The following is a 19,552-nucleotide window of genomic DNA, read 5'->3' on the forward strand; positions in this document are numbered from 1 at the left end:
CTATCACAGAATTCATGAAGGGTTGGAAAATAACCTACACAAAGAGCTAAGTGAATCTTTGAAGTCTCGATGGTGACAAAAAGAAATGGCCTGTAAGGAATCTAGTGGCATGATTTTTATACAGAGGATGAAGACTAGTTGTACCGAACTCCAGGACACTACTGTGAGGTTGACATAAGTGTTGTGGGTTATATGTAAGTGGTAATTCCTTGATTATGCAATATTTCTACTGTTAGATTTAGATTCCAAAGAGGAACTACACCATATCCTCCTCCTAAGGGCTTTAAAAAACGGTTACATTTGGTCTTACTGGAATAATACAGTTTACTCCTGCATAGCGGAATTTTTAAGGTTCCTTCCAGTTTTACAGTTCGGTTTTGTATTCTTTTGATGTACAGCTCCAGAATGGCAGAAGACGACCCGTATTTGGGAGGGCATGAACAAGTAAGTATTTTAATAATCTCACTAATAATTTTTTGTAAATGTATTCATATTTTAAAATATACAGAGGCAACAATAGTAACTATCAGGAAAACTCTAAAAGTGGTAAAAATTTCTTTTAAATTGTTTTTCCTGTCCCCCTATGTAAGGTCTGAGAGGACATGTCATGTAAAACGAGTAACTTAAACCCTGCTGTCACACATATTGTTGCGTAAAAGTTGTATATGCTTCAGGTCAAATGATAACTACTGTATTAGTTTCTTAGGGCTGCTGTAACAAATTACAACAAACTGGGTAGCTTAAAACAACAGAGATATGTTCTCTCTCAGTTCTGGAGCCTAGAAGTCCAAAATCAAGGTGATGACAGGGTTAGTTACTTCTGGAAGATCTGAAGGAGAACCTCTTCTGTGGTTCTCCCCTGGCTTCTGGTGGTTACTGGCAGTCCTTGGCATTCCTTGGCTTATAGCTGCTTGGCTTGCTTGTAGCTGCGTCACTCCAGCACGTTGGCCTTCTTCCCTTTGTCTCCTCTGTGTTTCTGTATCCAAACCTCCTGTATTCTCTTGTAAAAGTACCAGGCATTGGATTGAGGACCCATTCTTCAGTATGACCTCATCTTAACTTGATTACATCTGCAAAGACCCTATTTTTAAGTAAAGTCACATCCAGAGGTATTAGGAGTTAGGACTTGAACATATCATTCTGGGGGAGAAGACAAAGTATTTATTGAACACCCTTCTAAGAAGGCAGATTGGTGTCGTAAAAAGGACTTAGAATTCAAAGATCTTAACCAAGTGCTGGCTGCCCTTAGAACTGGAGGGATTACTTAGCACCCCCTCCCCTCTTCACTCACAGGGATCTTTAAAAGACTTAATGGGCAATGAATGTGCTTTGGGAATATAAAACTGTTCATTATAATTACACTTGCAATTATAAAGGGATACCAGTGTCCTTTTTTTTTTCTCCTAACTTTGTACTTGAAAATTTTCAATTTCAAGCCTATAGAAATAATGGCTAGTCCAACAAATCTGTGTTGGTTGTTAATATTTTGCCCTATACATATATATGTATATTTATATATATAGAGAGAGAAATAGATTTATTTTTATAATGTATATATATTTAATGAACCATTTGCAAGCAATTTTCAGACGCTAGGGTAATTAAATATTAAGGGTATTTAAAATACAGATATTTATTCATTCATGAGCTGTTTATTGAGGCATTACTATGTACCAGAACATTGGCTAAGGAGGGGTACAAAAATGTGACACATTTCAGGCAGCTGCCATTCTAATAGGAGGGACAGAGACATGAATAGTTTCCATGTGGTGATAAACGCTGTAGTAGTAGTCTGCACACTGTGGGACAGAAATGTTGAGGAGGGTCACTCCGTGCTGCCTGGGAAGAAGAGTAGGGTTATGCAGACTTTCCAAAAGAAGTCTATGTAAGCTGAGATTTGAAAGATGTAATTTGCTAGGTCAGACAAAGAGAGGGAACACTAGGTACCCGGACACCCTGGTCCACATTTTGTAATCATTTCACACTTAAACTTTAGCCGCCTAAAAAATGTATTTCCCAAATTTATGCATGCAAAGAATCAGAAACCAAAAGTGAAATATTGGTTTGGCCAAAAAGTTCGTTCGGGTTTTTCATACCATCTTACGGAAAACCCAAACCAACCTTTTGGGCAACCCAATACTTTTAAAGGGATTTAGTATTACTTCTTTAAATAAAATAGACTTATATAGCATTCATTACTCTTGATAATGTTCTGATTGGTTTAGAAAGAAGGAGTATGCATTGCTTTTCACATTAAGATACTTCTTTTGAATTTTATTGTACAAATGATGGTATAGGATAAACCTACAAGCATTTTCTTTGATTACAGCATGAAAAACATTTGGCTACTCATATTATAAAAAACCTGTGTTTTACCTTTCGCTTTTAATATGCTATCTCTAACAATTAAAGGCAGACTCTAACCAGCATTAGGGTTGGTCAGCTTAGTTTTAAACCATGTTTTCCTGTCTGTACGCAGGAAATCCTATCAGCAAGAGATGGTCCTTTATGCCACACAAGAGTAAAACCTGCTGAAAACATTCATTTCGAAAGCTTTTCTTATGTGGGCATTTTTGTGATCATCAGCAACAGAGGTTGGGCATGTTCTGATATTTCCATTTTTGAAGGGAGAGGTCCTTGAAGTTTATTTGTTTCCTTGTCTCAAGATTAATGGTATATATTTCCTGAAATGTGCATGTCCTCAGTGTTCTAATGTATTCTGGAATTTACTCCCCACCGCTGACCTAATGCACAGTGCAAGCTGCAGCACACAACACAGCTTCCCTCTTCTTGTCTGAAGTGGGGCACGTGTCTCTCCTAAGATCAGAGTTTTGGCCCTCTAACCACTCGTTTTAGCCGCCTGCAGGACCATAGGAAAGATTTTTTTCTGCTAGGTCATCTTTTCTGCTCTGAGACTGATGAATTCTCTCTGTAAGGTGGGGCCCATTTTTATAATAACATGTTTTTTCATTCCTTTATTTCCTTTTTAGCAAATGGTGAATAGTGTAGATGAACTTCACTCTGAAGCATTGAAGTGGAGTACATTTATTGTTCCTCAATTGAAAATTTGCATACCTCACAACTGGATCTGAAGCCTTCTTTATTTAAACACTGCATTTCTTAGTCTTGATTTAACTAGGCATACAGATTCTTAGGTACCCAAGAATGTCCAATAATATGCTAGTAAAGAAAAGAAGTAAAATATTTGTGTTTTTTAAAAAAATGTCAGCTCCAGCATGTTTACTAACTAACGTATCATAAAAAAATGAAACATGTTTGGTTTCTGTGCTGTCCACAGACATTTCACAGATGACTTATTTAGGCTGAAATAAATACCAAACTCAGAAATATGAATTTTAAATCCTGAGTGAACTAAGTGGGAAGAAAATGTTTCTCTTGGGATAAGTAATTATTAGTAACTTATTGTTAGATTATAATTCAATCAAAATATATTGTTTGCCCACTGTATTAGTTTTCTCATGCTACTGTAACAAATTACCACAAGTTTAGTAGCTTAAAAAATACAAATTTATTCTCTTACAGTCTGGAGGTCAGAAGTCTATAATCAAGGTGTTGGTAGGGCTGCATTCCTTCCGAAAGCTTTCCTTACCTTTTTGAACTTCTAGAGGCTGTTTGCATTTCTTGGCTTGCTACCCCTTCCATCATTCCAGCTTCCTGCTTCCATTGTTGCGTCTCCTACAGTTCACTTTGATCTCCTGCATCCCTCCTATAGGGCCCACCTGGATAATTCAGGATAATCTCCCCATCTCTATATTCTTACCCTAATAACATGTGTGAAATCCCTTTTGCTATATGAGATAGCATTCACAGATTCTGGGGATTGGGATGTGGATGTCCGTGGAGGATACATTATTCAGCCTGCCACACCCCCTAAATTCCAGGTATTTTGTGTCGTGCTAGGTAAATAAAGGTGGAAGAAAAAAGCGAGGGAGCTCAGTGCTCAGTTATTTGCTCTTTGGACTAGGTTGTATTTTCAGTTTTTCTGTAAGTTGTTCTAGGGCTGCTGCCTAATTCTTTCAGGCCTTGAAGTTGGATGGCTAGAGTAGAGGAGGAGTTTATTTACCATCATAAAAGAAATACAGATTTCTAGGATTATCTTCACATGCTTATATTTCTAAGGGAGTATAAGCTTTAAATCATAAATTCAACAAATATTTATATATTTATATTCTGATAAATGTACACTGGGTCCTACAGATATACCAGTAAGCAAGCTACACCATGTCCTTACCTCTGTGGACTTTACAGCTGGGTCATTCTTCTGAAATCCCTTTGTCACATAGCCCCCTGTAAAGTTCCAGACATATGAGAACTTAGCTAGGTCTCCGGAGTGTATTTTTTAAATTCTGATTTGAAGTGTTTTCAGGTTTTTGTTTTTGGCTTTAGTTTTTGTTCCTATAGTTAAGTTTTAGGTGTTTCAAGTTCAAATTTTTAATACCATGTTGGAAAAATAATGACTGAAATATTTAAATTTTCCTTTTTATAGATGTTTCATTTGGATCCTTTGAATCATACAATATTTAATCCAGACTTATTTCAACCAGAGATGCCACTGCCAACAGGTAAGAAAATTCCTCATCTCTGTTGCCCTGTCATTTTGCTTTGGTTTTTTTTAAATTCAAGATTTTCTGTACATTCTTTTAGAAAGTCAGTGAGGTACCTGGAAAGGAAATGGTGATTTATGTTTTAAAAACCTATCTTTTGGGACTTCCCTGGTGGCTCAGTGGTTAAGAATCTGCCTGCCAGTGCAGGGGACACGGGTTCAATCCCTGGTCCGGGAAGATCCCACATGCTGCGGAGCACCTGAGCCTGTGCCACGACTACTGAGCCTGCGTTCTGGAGCCCGTGAGCCACAACTACTGAGCCCGTGTGCCACAACTACTGAAGCCCACGTGCCTAGAGCCCGTGCTCCACAACAAGAGAAGTCACCAAAATGAGAAGCCCTTGCACCGCAACAAAGAGCAGCCCTCGCTTGCTGCAACTAGAGAAAGCCCACGTGTAGCAACAAAGACCCAACGCAGCCAAAAATAAAAATAATATAAATAAAAAATAAATTTATTAAAAAAAAACCAATCTTTTAGTATACTTTTTTGGACTATGTTTGCACAAGCATGTTTGACTCCAGTTACCCATTGTATGACTGACAATTGTTGCTGATACCTGCTAGCACAGCTCAAAAGGAATTTCTTTACTCCATGTAGGATTTTTCCTTTCACCCAATCTTGTTATCTCTGATGTCTTTATAACTTCTGTTTCCTTTGTCCCAGGCACACATGAGGCAGTCTCAACTCCTCAGATCTATTCCAAAAACACTTTTTAGTACCTATTGTGTGCCAGCCAGTATACCAGACACTGGGAACATAAATTGTACAAAAATCATAAAAGTCATCTCAGTAGAAAAATCACCTTTTTAAAAAGCTTTTTGCTTTATGTTCTGACCAGTTGGATAAACTCATGAGAATCATCCTTCCTCCTAACATGACTCTTAATTATCCCCATCAACAAATTGTTTAATCTCATATGGGCGATTAAAAAAAATCAACTTAGTCTCTGTTTTTATTTATTGATTTTTACGTAAGCTTGTTGTGATAGCTCTTTTTATGTGCTCCTCACGTCACCAGGGGACTCAACAGATGTTCACAAGCTATGTGAGTCAATTTTGGAAGTTGTATGTAACAGAGTTTTGTAATCACTGAAGTGGGCATCAGCTATTCTGTTTACCATGGATTTGCTTGTCCTCAATGGGAGACTTTATCCAATTTGTATCATCGTCATTTAAAATTAGTGTTGTTACTCTGGCACTTTTCATTTTTTAGATCAGATGTTTTTCTGCATTTTTATATCTGTTATTTCTAGAAGTTCATGGGAAGGGAAAAAAATAAATCTGCTGTACCTTCACCTTCATTAGCTTCACTAAGTGTGCTGCTGAGCCCTTTCTCTCTTTACCCCACAAAACATATTTTGTAGGCTACTGTACCTGAGATCTCCTCAAGTGCTGTCCAATATAAGCTCTAGGTCAGCTTCCCGTGAACAAGTAAATGTCTTGGTAGCTTCTGTGTTTCCTGTGAACTTCTTATTCTGAGGATCAAAGTCTTTTTCTTGGTACTGATACTTTATTGAAAACATGAAAGGTTCTGCCCTCAGGAAGCAGAAAGCATATACATTTCCATTTAATTAATGCCTGTAGATGCCAAACAATATCCTGATGCAAATGCTTTCTTAATGTTTTTATTTCATCAAGTTTATGGAGATAGAAATAAGATTATCAAAAGAACTATCTCAGTAAATATTCTGTAGTCAGAGCTTCATGTTGTAGGAATTATTTAGCCCATAACATTAGAAAAACTTTCATAATTATACCTCAAAATCATATTTTCCAGTTATTACCTGATCATTTTTATTGTCACATACTTTCCCTTTGCATTACAGTGGCATAGTTCAGTTTTTATAAACCAAGATGTATGGATGTTTTATTCACATTTTAAAGGGATAGAGAGGTAATATAAACCAGAATTAATTTGTAATATTCATGTAGACTGTTTTATCTTTTATATTTCTTGAAATCTAAAACCATTAGTAGTTTTGCTACTTGTTGAAAACTCTATGGGATATGGCATGACTGCTAGGTCTGTAACATTATGCTGTAGGATGTCAGTTCATGGCATAGAAATGCGGCCAAAGAAAATTGGCATTAAAACAAATATATGCATATCAAATCTAATTTTCTAGTTGATTTAATGTTTGAGTGTGTTCCCTGAAACAGAAAAAATGGCCCCATTTCACTAACAAAATTCCCAAACCTTAAAATTTGACATATTTAAAGGAAATTAAATCATACAGCAAAAATAATAGCAAAACTTAAAGTATTTTTAGAAGAGTTAATAAGAAGTGAGAGACTTGAAGTTTGATGTAAATGTGTTCCAGCTCCTCTATATTTTCCATGACATCCAAATGTTGCCTTCTTTTTTTTAACTGAAGTATTGTCGATTTACAGTGTTGTGTTAATTTCTGCTGTACAGCAAAGTGATTCAGTTACACATATGTATACATTTTTTTATATTCTTTTCCATTATGGTTTATCACAGGATATTGAATATAGTTCCCTGTGCTATACAGTAGGACCTTGCTGTCAAATGTTGCTTTCTTAAAGACTTCTCTTCTTCATAAGTTCATTTAGCTTTCTAGAGGGAATGTTAATGAATAGATTTATTATACTGTTGTACAGGCTTTATATTAGCAGTGTGAAAATATTTCCTTTTCTAATCAGTTTTATCTCCTTATCAGAAATGAAATTCTAGCCATTTTTTTGAATTTTAAAATTCTAACAGTTTCTTTTCTAAAAGTAGTTAAATACATCCAGGAATTAATTTCATACAGACAAGAGAAGATAATTTACCTTAATTATACTACATTGGTCAGTCCCTACCCTTTTTTCTTTTCTTGTGTACGTTTCAGTTCAGATTCAGTCATTTTTCAACTGACTTCCTTGTAAATTTCTTGAATAATAACAGGAAATAATTATACCTTAGTTTCCTACAGTTTTCTAGCCTTATCCTGACTGATCATAATACTGAAAAGGTAAAAATAAATCCTCTCTCAAGTTAAAGTTTATTTTTAATTTCAACCTAAAAGTTTAGCTTTCTTAATAAATATACTTATCTAAAATAAGTCTTGAACTTCTGGCCTAGAGACAGTGAAGGTTGAAATGGACACCAAAGCATTCTAGAATTTTTTTAGTACCATTTTAATTTACATTCAAACAGTGAGAAACACCATGAGCCTTTATGTATTGCAGAGCTACGGATTTTTATACTGTTGACATAAAAACCAGCTGGGAAGCTTAGGGACTTTTCTCATATTGAACAAATTTGTATTTATACCGTCAGAGGTTCTGATTTTCCTTTGAGTTTCCATAGTCAGGTATAGTCAGGCTGTGGATTAAGCTTCTAGTATTCTTTGTTTTTATAACAATTAATTGGTATGCACCTATCTGAATTATTTTCAGAATTTTATAAAATGCTTGTTTTAGAACAGAGTTTATATGAGAGCACAGTATTCAAAAGTTGTATACAAACATCAGAAGCTATGAGTTAATAAGAAGACTCTACCATGTCTGATAGACCAAATTAAATTTGGGAGGGAGGAGGAACAAGCTAGCCAGTTAAGGAACGAGGGCAGTACTTACGGATTCGAGTATTGGAAAGGAACCAAAAACTTAGTGTAAGGAAAAGCAGATAGCCTGAAATCATTATCTGTGTGTTTCACATGTAGGCACTAGCTCAGTCTCTTGTAATTTCACATTAAGCACATTCTCTTTGAAGAATGGAAATCAGTGTCTAACGATATGACGGCAAAAGAAAATTTCATAGTGCCCAGGAAGTGGTTGCTGCTTTTAATTGGTATTTGTGTCATTTAAAAAATGCTTTGTTAGTGGACATGATTGTGAAGGCTATTGACGCCTTAATCCTTGCCAGACATCATGCCTTTTGTTGGGTTGTGCAATGCGCCATCACCATTCAACAAGACGTTTATATAGTGTGGTTCTCTCTAACGGTGTAAAACTGTTGTTAAAATAAGGATAAATTTAATATTCAAACAAGGAAGATATATTATATCCTTGTGGAATTTTAGCTAACACATTTATTTGAAGCCTATATTTAAAAACATAATTTCAGTTTTTTTACTTCTTTTGTATGTATATATTTTTCTTTTTACCAAATTTGAGAAGCCTCACAGTTTCTTTTGGTTTCTGTTTGTTGTTTTGTTTTTAGCAGATGGCCCATACCTTCAAATATTAGAGCAACCTAAACAGGTAAGAAGATGAAAGGGGTGGGACTTTCTCTTTAATTGTTAGATCCATAAGTCTAATTAATATCTCAAGCACCAAATAAAATAATAAACGAATTTTACAAAGGAAGTACCTTATCTAGAAGATCAACAACCTGACAAATTATGTGACAGCTTTATTCATCCACTTTACATTTCTCTTAGTCATTCTTCACACTGTCCTGAGCCTCAGTATGTAGTTCTATAAAACTTAATTAGAGATCCTTGATATCCCACGATCTCCACTAACTTTGCTTACCAGCCACTCCTAGGAGAGACATAGGTTATCTACACTCATTTTCATTTATAAGGGACTACACATGCCTGCAGTTCACGTACGCTGAGTTACGTCCATCAACATGTCCCTGCACATGCAGTACTTCTTAGCCTTCCTCTTTCCTTCGGAGCTCCAGCCTTCTCTGTTCTGTCTTTGAAACGTGGAGCCTAAGATACTAAAGGTATCAGTAGGGTGTAGAGAAAGTATTAGACTGGACAGTTGAGTTCTCTTCTCTCTGGTGTTAGCTTTGGACTCAGTCTCTTTGGAGTCAGGAGAGGAGCATTTTATTTTATCAGGCTCTTCCTCTTACTACTAGATCCTATAGAGGATACCTGGGAATTGAAGTGGCCTCCTCACCATGCCCCCATGGGTAAATATTTATTAGAAATTGTATGGGACCAGTGCTATCAAAGAGGAGGGAAGAGACTCTCTAATATTTGCCTGTATGAGATTTCAGTCATTGAGGGATGGAAATAATGGTATAGTCTTCTGCAAAATGAGGACCAAGTCAGTAAATCTCCAAATGGATGTGCTTATTATCACATCTGTGTGAGACTGAGGATGAGTGTACCTGCTCTCTTGCAGTTATATCATCCAGTACCTTTCCTAAATGTTTTTAGTAGCTCAGGCAAGTAAGTGTAACACTTTTGCACTGTGTAACACTTAACAAATGCTAACTAGGTCAAGAACTTAAAGCATCCGTTGTGGTTACTCTAATCGTGGCCTTATATATGTATTTGGATTTTGGTCAAGATATAAAGGATGTAAATATCTTAACTATGACCGAATAGACTATCCTTAGGAGGTTGAACTTGGGTTAACATTTTTGGTGCAGGGACAGGAATGCCATGTGAGACTTGAGGCCGTTGTTTTAGTCGCTTGCAGGTGGCACACCCTGACCCCACAGGCTGCTGACATGACTTTGTTTTACCTCCATGTCCAATTCCATAGTGGTGAGTTCCCACAGGAGGCCACCGACTCTCTCAAAGACCCTCCCAGTGGAAGGTTATCCCTTAACATTCTAGGCAGTGGTCTGGCCTCCTGGAAAATTTTCTGAGTAGTCTATGAAACTGAGAAATCAACTAAACTTTATTTGCATACTAGGTAAAATGTTTTTCACATATCCATTTTCATAAGCATAGCACTACAATAAGAATTTTTAAATGCAGTTTCTTACTGTGGGTCCAGTAGTCATAAGGAAAAATTGATACTTACGATTTATTTGAAGGGTGGGTTACATAGGTCCAAAATTCAAAATTTAATTCGCTGTTTGTGGATGTGTAAAAGCTTATCTGAGTAAATCAGTGTGTTTGCTTACCAAACTGATAATATTTCGATGTCTGACTCCAGTGAAAGTAAGAAGATTGTATTTAAGTCAGACTTTCTGACCGGATGGTTATAGCCTTGCCTTTGAGGTTGATGACTCATTTTAAGCAAATGGAGTTACTGAGATGAATGGCTGTGGATTGGCAAACCTTTAATCTCAAAAATTTAGAATCTGAAATGCATCCAGACTATGCATTTGAAGACATCCTAGCTTCCTTAAAAAAAAAAAACAGTAATAAATTTCTATCCTCAGGTTAGAAATTCCTTTGCATGGAAGTTTAGATACTTTTATCCAACCATGAATAATGTCTGTTGTTCTTTAAATGATAAGCAAGCTATTAAGACATGTCTTCTTACTCATATTCTATTTGAAACCACTCCCAGTAAGATATAAAAGTATATGTATAAGTACTTATTTTTCCAGCTGTCCTGAAGGAATTTTGTGATTAAAGATAATGAATTAATTTATTAAGTTTTAAAAATAAAATCTAGAAAAATGTTCTTCTGTCTTTGGGGTCTCTGCCACAGTTTTCCCCAGCTCTGACAGAGATGAGTCACAGCACAGACTACTAATCTTTAGCGTATCCAGTTCTGTTGCATATTATTAAGTGCTAATTATCTAATATTATTTAAAAACTGAACTTGTATTTAAATTGATTACCCGTCAGGTAAATCCCTATTTTATGGCTAGCCAATTCTGGAGGCTGTTACGCACACTGTTGCTTTTTCATGCTTTTAGAAATTTCACTTAATTATTAAAAATAAGTCAACAGCCTTTGTCTATAAAAGGTATAGGTCTGAATTTGTAACTTTTTTTTTTAGTTTGAATTTTGTGAGAAGCAAAACAGAGGATAATTGCCTCCAAATGACTAACCTCGAAAAGCTTCCCAGGTGTTTAGGTTTGGGATCTCCTGAGGAGCCATTTGCAAGAGCTGTTTTAGGTGCCACTTTGATGAGTTGATCATACACCCCAGACCCGTGTGTGACTTGAAGCAGTTTCCCCGACTAAGGAATTTACTTCAGGCCTTATTCGTCCCATGAAATATGCTTTAGACTGATCCTCTTTGGAAATTAGAAAATTCTCACAGAATTTAGAAACAATTTCAGGTGCTTTCATTAGTTCAGGGTTCCTGGACCTCTCAGACTGCTTTTCAAGACCCTATGAGGCATAGTGAAATGCAGTGCAATCTAAGGAGGGCAGAAATTTTGCATTGGTGCGTGAGCTCAAAGCTGTCAAAACCTTCGTGTTTGCTGGGCTCCACTGTCCAGTGTGCAAGGGAGAAAGCCCTCACCACCAAGTAGTGGGTGTTCAGAGCTTCTGATGCCTAGGGATCCAGTACTGTTTATATGAAGTCAGCCCCACAATAACATAAATGAAAGGTGAGGATGTTCCTTAAAGTGTATTAACATATTCTTTTCACTAAAGGGTGAATTTGAAAACAGGAAAACCATCCGGTCAAGTGACTGTGTAATTATAAACTACTAACACTACCACAAATTGTTTGACATCATTATAAAGTTGAGTCTTTCAGGGAAACTGTTGAAAGCACCCTTAATATGATGATGAGAGCCATTCTCATAAGTGCTCTTGTTTTATTCTTTGTGTACAAATATGCACAGTTATAATTGTTAGCTTTGTAAATCATAAAATGTTAGAACTGGAATAGACCTTGAGTATGGTCTAGTCTAACCTTATTTGTATAGATAAAAAAACATAGAACTTAGGTGTTTATCAGCCCACATAGTAAAGGCCTCTAGCTAATTCTTAATCGATTTACTATGCCTACAAAATTCTTGAGTTAATATATAAAGGGACTATCTAGTTTTGGATATATTCAAGTCAGTTAACGTGTCCAGCTGGAGCTGATAATAGCGATAATCTTAAATCAAAACTCTTCTCTTCTGAGCTGTTGAGAGTTGCTGACCAGATGTGAGGTCTAGCGTAGGGTGTGTTCTACAACGCTGATGCGATATATTTAACAAGACATTTCTGTATGCCCTCCTGGACCAGCTGTCATCGGAGTCGATAAAGGAATTCCTTCAAGTAAGAGTCAGAGAAGCTTAACTTTGAGTCATATGGCCAGTTTCAGAGCTTGGCAGCCGCAATTCGAGATGAGGAAGCTCTGATGCGAACAAGCCGTAGCGCGTTGAGTCCAGGGCTTAAACTCTGCAGCGGGTCACCGTCCGCAGAGCACAGCAGGAGAGGCTCCGCAGGGCCAGGGGCCTGGCTTCTAAGCCGCAGCTCAGGGCACAAATACCAGTTCCCATCAGTGTTCCTAATAAGGTTATGGGAAAAGTGGTTCTCATCGACAGTCCTTCACAGTTTATGTTTTTCCTTTAATACACCAAGCATTTAAAATTTGTATCACTTTGTCCCTGTTGTAATTTTTAGTAAGTATCTCTCAAACTTGTTCACCTTGTGTTTACCTTTGCAGAGAGGATTTCGTTTCCGTTATGTGTGTGAAGGCCCCTCCCATGGCGGACTCCCTGGTGCATCTAGTGAAAAGAACAAGAAGTCCTATCCTCAGGTCAAAGTAAGTTCATGGTGTCTTTCCATGTGAATTCTGGAAGATTTGATGTCCTAGGAGCAAAAGAAAGGAACCCTTTAAATATAACTACCATTTGCCTGTGTGCCTAAGCTGAAGTGTTCACGTGATTATTATAATATTTAAATAGAAATGTGTCTCTTAGCAATAGAGGTGACAGATTTTAAAACTCTGTTAATATTTCCATTTAGTACAAATTGTCTCAGCATTAACTAACAGAACTTTTATTATTTCTTGATAATCTTAAAGGGTTTTTTAGTTGTATACTTCCTAAAACTTTAATGAGTCTTTGAGAGAGGGCTTGATTTCAGCTCTTTGGAGTTCTAGTGAAAAACAAAACTCAGTTGAAAAACAAAACTGCAGCTCATGAATTCAGATCCAGACTCTGTTACTAGCTGTGTGCCTTTGACTGGGTTATCCAACACTACTAAACCTCAGTACCTGAATGTGCAAAATGCAGACATGTTAATGGTCTCTACTTCATAAAGTCTCCTAGAGATTGAATGAGAAAATGTATGTAAGTGGTCCACAGAGAGCCTGGCAGTACCACAGGGCCTGAGCAACTGCGCGTCCGCATGTGGTGGTCCTTGGAATGTAGTACTTCATGACATGCCGTGGTGGGCTTGGCCGAGCCTTTTCTATACCTTCCGGTTCTTTTTTCTCTCTTTTTATTTAATTGGGAATATCTTCCGCTGAGGTAATTTGAGTTTTTTATTTTCATAATGTGATGTCTTGTTTCATAGACTGATTGCTAACAGTTTTGCAGATAAACCAGTCCATAATTGCAATTTCATAATTTATAAACATTTTCATTTGTTCAGTGACTCAAGGCTTTGGCAAAGGTTATCAACTCAGTTCCCACTAAGGTGTGAGTGCCCCTTAGGATATAACGTTCTTTTGGCCTCAGTCTTCTTATTGGTTTGTTGTTGTAAATAGGTGAAGGGCAACAAGACAGACCTCCAGTAAAATCGTGATGTCAAGGAAATTGGTCTTTGGTTTTCAGCCTTGCATTTTATTCCCTCCCTCTCCTCATATCCCACTGCTAGGTCCAGCCCTTTTCTATTTTCTTATCCCTGATCTAAAACAAAATCCTGTGATTCTTTACCTCTTGAGAATATTATGTAGTATTGGTCCTGCCAATTGTATTAGCATTTTAAGTCTCCTGTCGAGCTCTCCTGTGGAATGAAAGATGTTTTTCCTGTTCAGGGTCATTAGGCAGGGTAAATATGATGTGTTTAGCCACAATCTTATGGTCTCAAGTCCTTTAGAATCTGAATGAGGAAAGAGGAGCAGCAATAAAACAAGGGAATTAGCATTTATTAAGCACCAAAGATTTGCGAAGTGCTTTACATACATTATCTCTTCTATCCTCAAAACAACCCTGGTAGGTAAAAAGTGTGCAACCTGTGAGGAAACTGCGGTTCTTAGAGAGGAGCCTTGCTGTCCTCAAAGGACCCTTGGCTCATTATCCTACAGCAGGCTCTTGCTCATTGAACGTGTGCATGTGGGGTGCTGGGAGCTGGGACCCAGGGGACAGGACACGGGAGGACAACGGTGAGATAAGGCGCAGAGAATTACAACTCTGGACAACATGGGAGAGGAGCTCAGGGGTAAAGGGTACTCAGATGTTAGGGAGTCAGATCCAGCACTTATCTTCTTAACACCTGTGTCTGTGTGTCCTATATATAAATATTGTATGTGTCTATACGTGTGTACTTGTAATAAGGATAATTGAAAGATACATGTTATCTGCATTGACACTGATTATAATTACTGAAGAATTAGCATTAAGAGAAAAACTGGGAGTTTTTTTCTAGACTGTCTCTGTACAAAAAAATATAAATGACAGTATTTTCAAGAACTGCTTACTCCTATTGCTCCAGTCTTTTGTGGCTAAGTGACAGTTCTTGATACTAAAAAATACACGGCATTAGCTTTGTTATAAATTTGTTACCTAATAAAAAAACTATATATCCATTTATGCTGAGTCTTCATACATCCTTCTCATGTAGTGGTTGCTGCCTCACATTTACAGAACAGTCTAGAAATAAAACAGCCTAATGGACATTAGATGTTCTTCTCAAATCATAGTTTCTGTATCAAGGAGTTTAATACTTAGTGGGAAATCTAGATATCTAAACAACTAATAATAAAGGAAGTCAGAATATAAATGTGTAAGATTAGTTGTTATTGAACTTCAGCTACAGCTTCACTATTTCACCCAATTATATTTTTATTCACGAATTCAACATATATTTATTAAGCATTTAATCCAGTTGTAAGAAAATGAAGAATAGTTTAGAGAGTCTATTACAAACTGTCATTGTTCTCTTAGCCTGTCATCATTCACTCAGAGATTAAGTGACTCTGCTGTTTGTAATAGTTAAAGGAAGTAATTTTATTTATCTTTGAAGCTCTTAATCAGAGGGATGAGGAGGAGGGAAAGAGTCAATCATGAGGTAGTTTTTCCAGAGCTCTTCCAGTATCACTTTTAATATATATTCTTTTTCACAAAGGATAGTTGAGAGTGACCTTTTGGTTTACAAATGGATTTTTAAGTCTCTCTTGCCGGTGAAAAATCCTTGCACTACTGGGATAAACCCCACTTGATCATGGTGTATGATCCTTTTTATTTGTTGTTGGATTCTGTTTGCCAGTATTTTGCTGAGGAAGGAATTGCTCTCAGTGTGTATCTTTAGCGGGAGGATCTTCACAGCTGTACATGTCTGTGGCAGTAGTTCAGTAAGCACCCGCTACTTGTGAGGCTGCAGGACAAGCAGTGGGACAGACACCACTGGCCAGGGATTTGGGTGAGAAAACTTCACGCTTTGGAGGGTTTTCCAGTTCATCGTAGGCTATCTAGCAGCATCCCTAACTTACACCCACAGACGCAGTAACATCCTTACAGTCGTGACAACCAAAATGTGTCTCCAGACATTCCCATATGTCCTGGGGCGGGGGGGCAAAAGCACCCTGCTCGAGAACCACTGATCTAGGTGCAGTGTCTAATCAACCTTAACCTTTCTCCTTTGCGTACTTCTCTGCTATATAAAGCTGTAGTGCGTAGGTTATATAGAATTGCCTGAGTATATTATTTTGCAAACGTGTATACTTTTCCTGATTATTAGATACTTATTTTCGAGTTGATGATCATGGCGACTCTATAACTTCTTATAGAATCTCTGAGTTATTGTACCTGGATATTAAGGAGAAAGATAGAAAAGAGAAGAAAAAAGATATCCTAACCATTCCATATTCTGTGATAACTGCATACCTAAAAGTTAACATAGGAGTTCTGTTGGTTCTCCGTTATAAACTGTTACAGAAGAGAAAGTGAAAGTGGAGATGGATTCAGTCAAGGCTGTAAACCTGCACAGCCCCTGGGCATGAGCAACAGAGGCATCTATGAAGTGGTCGTCGTGCCCCCTTGCAGTAGAGGGAGGTGTAACAGCCAGTGCCCCACGCTCTCGCCGAATGCCATCTCCACAGGAACTTCAGAGGGAGAGCATTTACATCTACTGAAAGGAAATGATATTTCTGAGATTTATGTGTGCTCCCTATTTATTAAAGTACATTTGTTCAGGCTTAAGAGTAAAATGTTCCAGGCTCCGTCTTTTCCTCACCTGCAGCCTCTTACCCTCCTCTCCCTCCTCCGGCCTCACTCTTTCTCTTCTCATCATGCCTCTGGGAGGGCGCACCACGCCCCGGAGCGGCCCCTGGAAGGCTAGTGGTTCAGCATGCGCTCGGTCACACACAGGCAGCAGCAAAGTGTTGAGGGCCAGCCCCAGAGCTGTAGGGGCTGGCTGTGATTTGGGGGCTGCAGACCTCTAGCTGGGCTTTATAGAGCTTGTAAACATATAACCCTGCTTGGGTTTCTCTCTTGCTGACTGTCCAAATATGATACCTCAAGTTAAATCATTTTAAAACCAACTCTAAGAGCCTACCCCAGTTCTCCTTTTGCTACTGGAATTTTGTCCTGCGCTTAATACCCTATTTCTGATAAGCTGGATGTAGGCTAGGCTTAGACACACTCTTACAATATTGAGATTATTTCTAGAATTAGGACTATTGAACCATCTGGTGTTCTGCATGTTTCTTTCATGTCAAAGAATCCATTAGCTTTCACGGGTCTTGCCGTGGAAGTCTTCACATTCTTTTTAAAAAATTGTTTTAATTATAAAATATTTCATGTGTACGGGACATTTAAAAATTGATGTAAAGAACACCATATACCACCATCTGACTTGACAGGTACAGTCATCCCTCAGTATCGGGGGTATTGTTTCCGGGGTCCCCGCAGGTACCAAAACTCATGGATGCTCAAGTCCCTTGTATAAAATGGGGCAGTCTTTGCATATAACCTTTGCACAATCCTTCTGTATACTTTAAATCATCTCCAGATTACTTTTAACACCTAGTACAATGTAAATGCCATATAAATAGTTGCCGGTGCGCAGCAAATTTAAGTTTTACTTTCTGGAACTTTCTGGAATTAAAAAAATATATTTTCCTTCTGTGGTTGGTTGAATCACGGATGTGGAACCTGAGGATACAGAGGGCCAACTGTATCAGCATTTTACCATATTTGCTTCTGATCTCTTTCTAAAATAAAAGATACAACTAAAGCCCCACCCATTGTTCACTTTTTTCTTCTTCTTCATAGGTAAACCACTGCTCTGAATTTTCAATCTGTGATATATTTAATATTTTTACTATACAAGTATGATTCCATGAATACTGGCATTTTCAAGAAAATTAATTTTTACTGGTTTCAACTCAGATTTTCTATTATACATGATGGCTTTTTTTCAGGGCAAATAAGAGTTAAAATTGGGCTAAAACACTTGAAGATGAGTGTTCACTTTGATTCTATTGATTCCTCTTTATCATCTAGATACAGTTTCTTCATTCCTAATGTGGAGTTTATTCTGACTCCTACGGGAAAAAATAATAATATTCAAAAATCTAGGGAAAGTAAATATGCAGCCTAACTCTTACATCTTGCCCTTTTTAAAGAAAAGCTTTCCTGTTGTTCAGCATTTAAGAATCTATTATACTGTCCTACAAAGTTTCCCTTGAAAGTTTCCTCAGTTCTAATTTCATCATGGATCTCCTAATGGGAGAGGCTGGCAGAAAAGCACAAGTACCTTCCTCGAGGCGAAGCTTGTCCCTGCCTGTTTTTGACTCAGTAAGGAGTGCCAGGGAAGGCTCATTTCCCTCTTTCCCGAAAGTTAATCATGAGATTTTTATAATAGTCAAACTACCTTCCTCTTCACAGAGGTGGAAAGGTGCCCAAGAGGAACAGCCCCATGCGGCTTCAGAAACCCTCACCGATTCTCTTCCAGAGCGGCCAGAAAGCACGTATCCTCAGCTGCTGTGACATCCTCCCGCGTGGCCCGCTCCGTGCCAACCAGAAAGCTGTCAGTGACCTTGACTCTAAAATACAAATAGCTGACCAGTTGGTATTCTTATTTTCTCTTTAGTTATAAATACCAAATGCAATGGGCTACAACTTGAAACACAGCTGATGTAGTGTAACTATTTTTAATCAGATGTTTTCCGAAAGCTGATTCTCACATATGTTTTCTTTCCTTAGTGTTTTATATTGAACAGAAGGTATGTGTTGAAATGTTTGGGTCAAAAACAGCTTTTTTATTGTCCCTACCCCCCACAATTGGGTTGTTTTTTTTCTTTCTTAAGTCTCCACTCTTGGTGCCTCTCACTTAAAAATCCTAAATGTTAAGTTTCTGTCAAGGTCAAATAAAGACTGGCTGATCTGCTGTGGCATTTAGGGATATCACATGTCCTTGTGTAATCTCCCTTTCCTTTGTATGGACTTGTCTGGTTTGGGAGTTTTGCCATTTTAAGGATCTAGTTTTAATACTAGTTTTGAATAACTTAATCTGACTCAATTACTAAAAACGGGGAAGAAGATCACCAATAATCAATTAGGCATGCACATGAAACCTACTTCATGGCATTTTTTAAAACTTTTATCAATACCCCTCAGCTGTTCACAATTTGCGTATGTTAAAAAGGGAAAATAACCACATCCCCTAAATCCAGAGCTCTGCGCTATATTGAAGAGAAGGGCTTTGTAGCCTGAATCCCTTTTACCGGTTTCAGAGGGATTTTGGACTTCTAAATTTATATGCAGAATTTTATGTGTATGTATATACATATTTCTGGGGGGATAAGTATAACTTTTTATCGGATTTTCAAAGGGAAGGACTCAAACATGGTTAAGAACCAGTGCTGCAGAGTACATGTCACTTTAGCTTTCTAACAGCAGCTGATTTTAAAAACTGCTAATAAAAAGCAGCTAATAAAAAAAAGATATATAAAATGTCTTAAAAATTTTTTTTTATTTTTGTAATTTTTAATTTTATATTTCCATTTTTCCATTTTTTTAAAATCCATTTTCAGTGAGTTGAAATAATTAAGATTGCTCAACACAAGGCCCAGGAAAACCTCCCTTCACTTGGGTTGTAGGGTGGAAAGGTGGGGAGACTTAGTATCAACAGCCCAAAAAGGCAAATAGGCTTCACTGCATTTT

The 19,552-nt window shown here is 37.5% G+C and overlaps 1 protein-coding gene across 1 annotated transcript in view; it reads left to right on the forward strand.

Annotated features, from left to right (window-relative positions):
- NFKB1 (nuclear factor kappa B subunit 1) overlaps positions 1 to 19,552 on the forward strand; it is a 124,514-nt gene that overhangs the window by 22,794 nt on the left and 82,168 nt on the right. The window contains exons 2-5 of the mRNA XM_082462377.1: positions 399 to 444; positions 4,508 to 4,583; positions 8,793 to 8,833; positions 12,886 to 12,984. Of these exons, the coding sequence (XP_082318503.1) occupies positions 406 to 444; positions 4,508 to 4,583; positions 8,793 to 8,833; positions 12,886 to 12,984 (255 nt within the window). The 5' untranslated portion in view covers positions 399 to 405. The remainder of the gene's footprint in view (positions 1 to 398; positions 445 to 4,507; positions 4,584 to 8,792; positions 8,834 to 12,885; positions 12,985 to 19,552) is intronic.

Source organism: Balaenoptera physalus (assembly GCF_965194825.1).
Source record: "Balaenoptera physalus genome assembly, chromosome: 5".
NCBI lineage: Eukaryota > Metazoa > Chordata > Mammalia > Artiodactyla > Balaenopteridae > Balaenoptera > Balaenoptera physalus.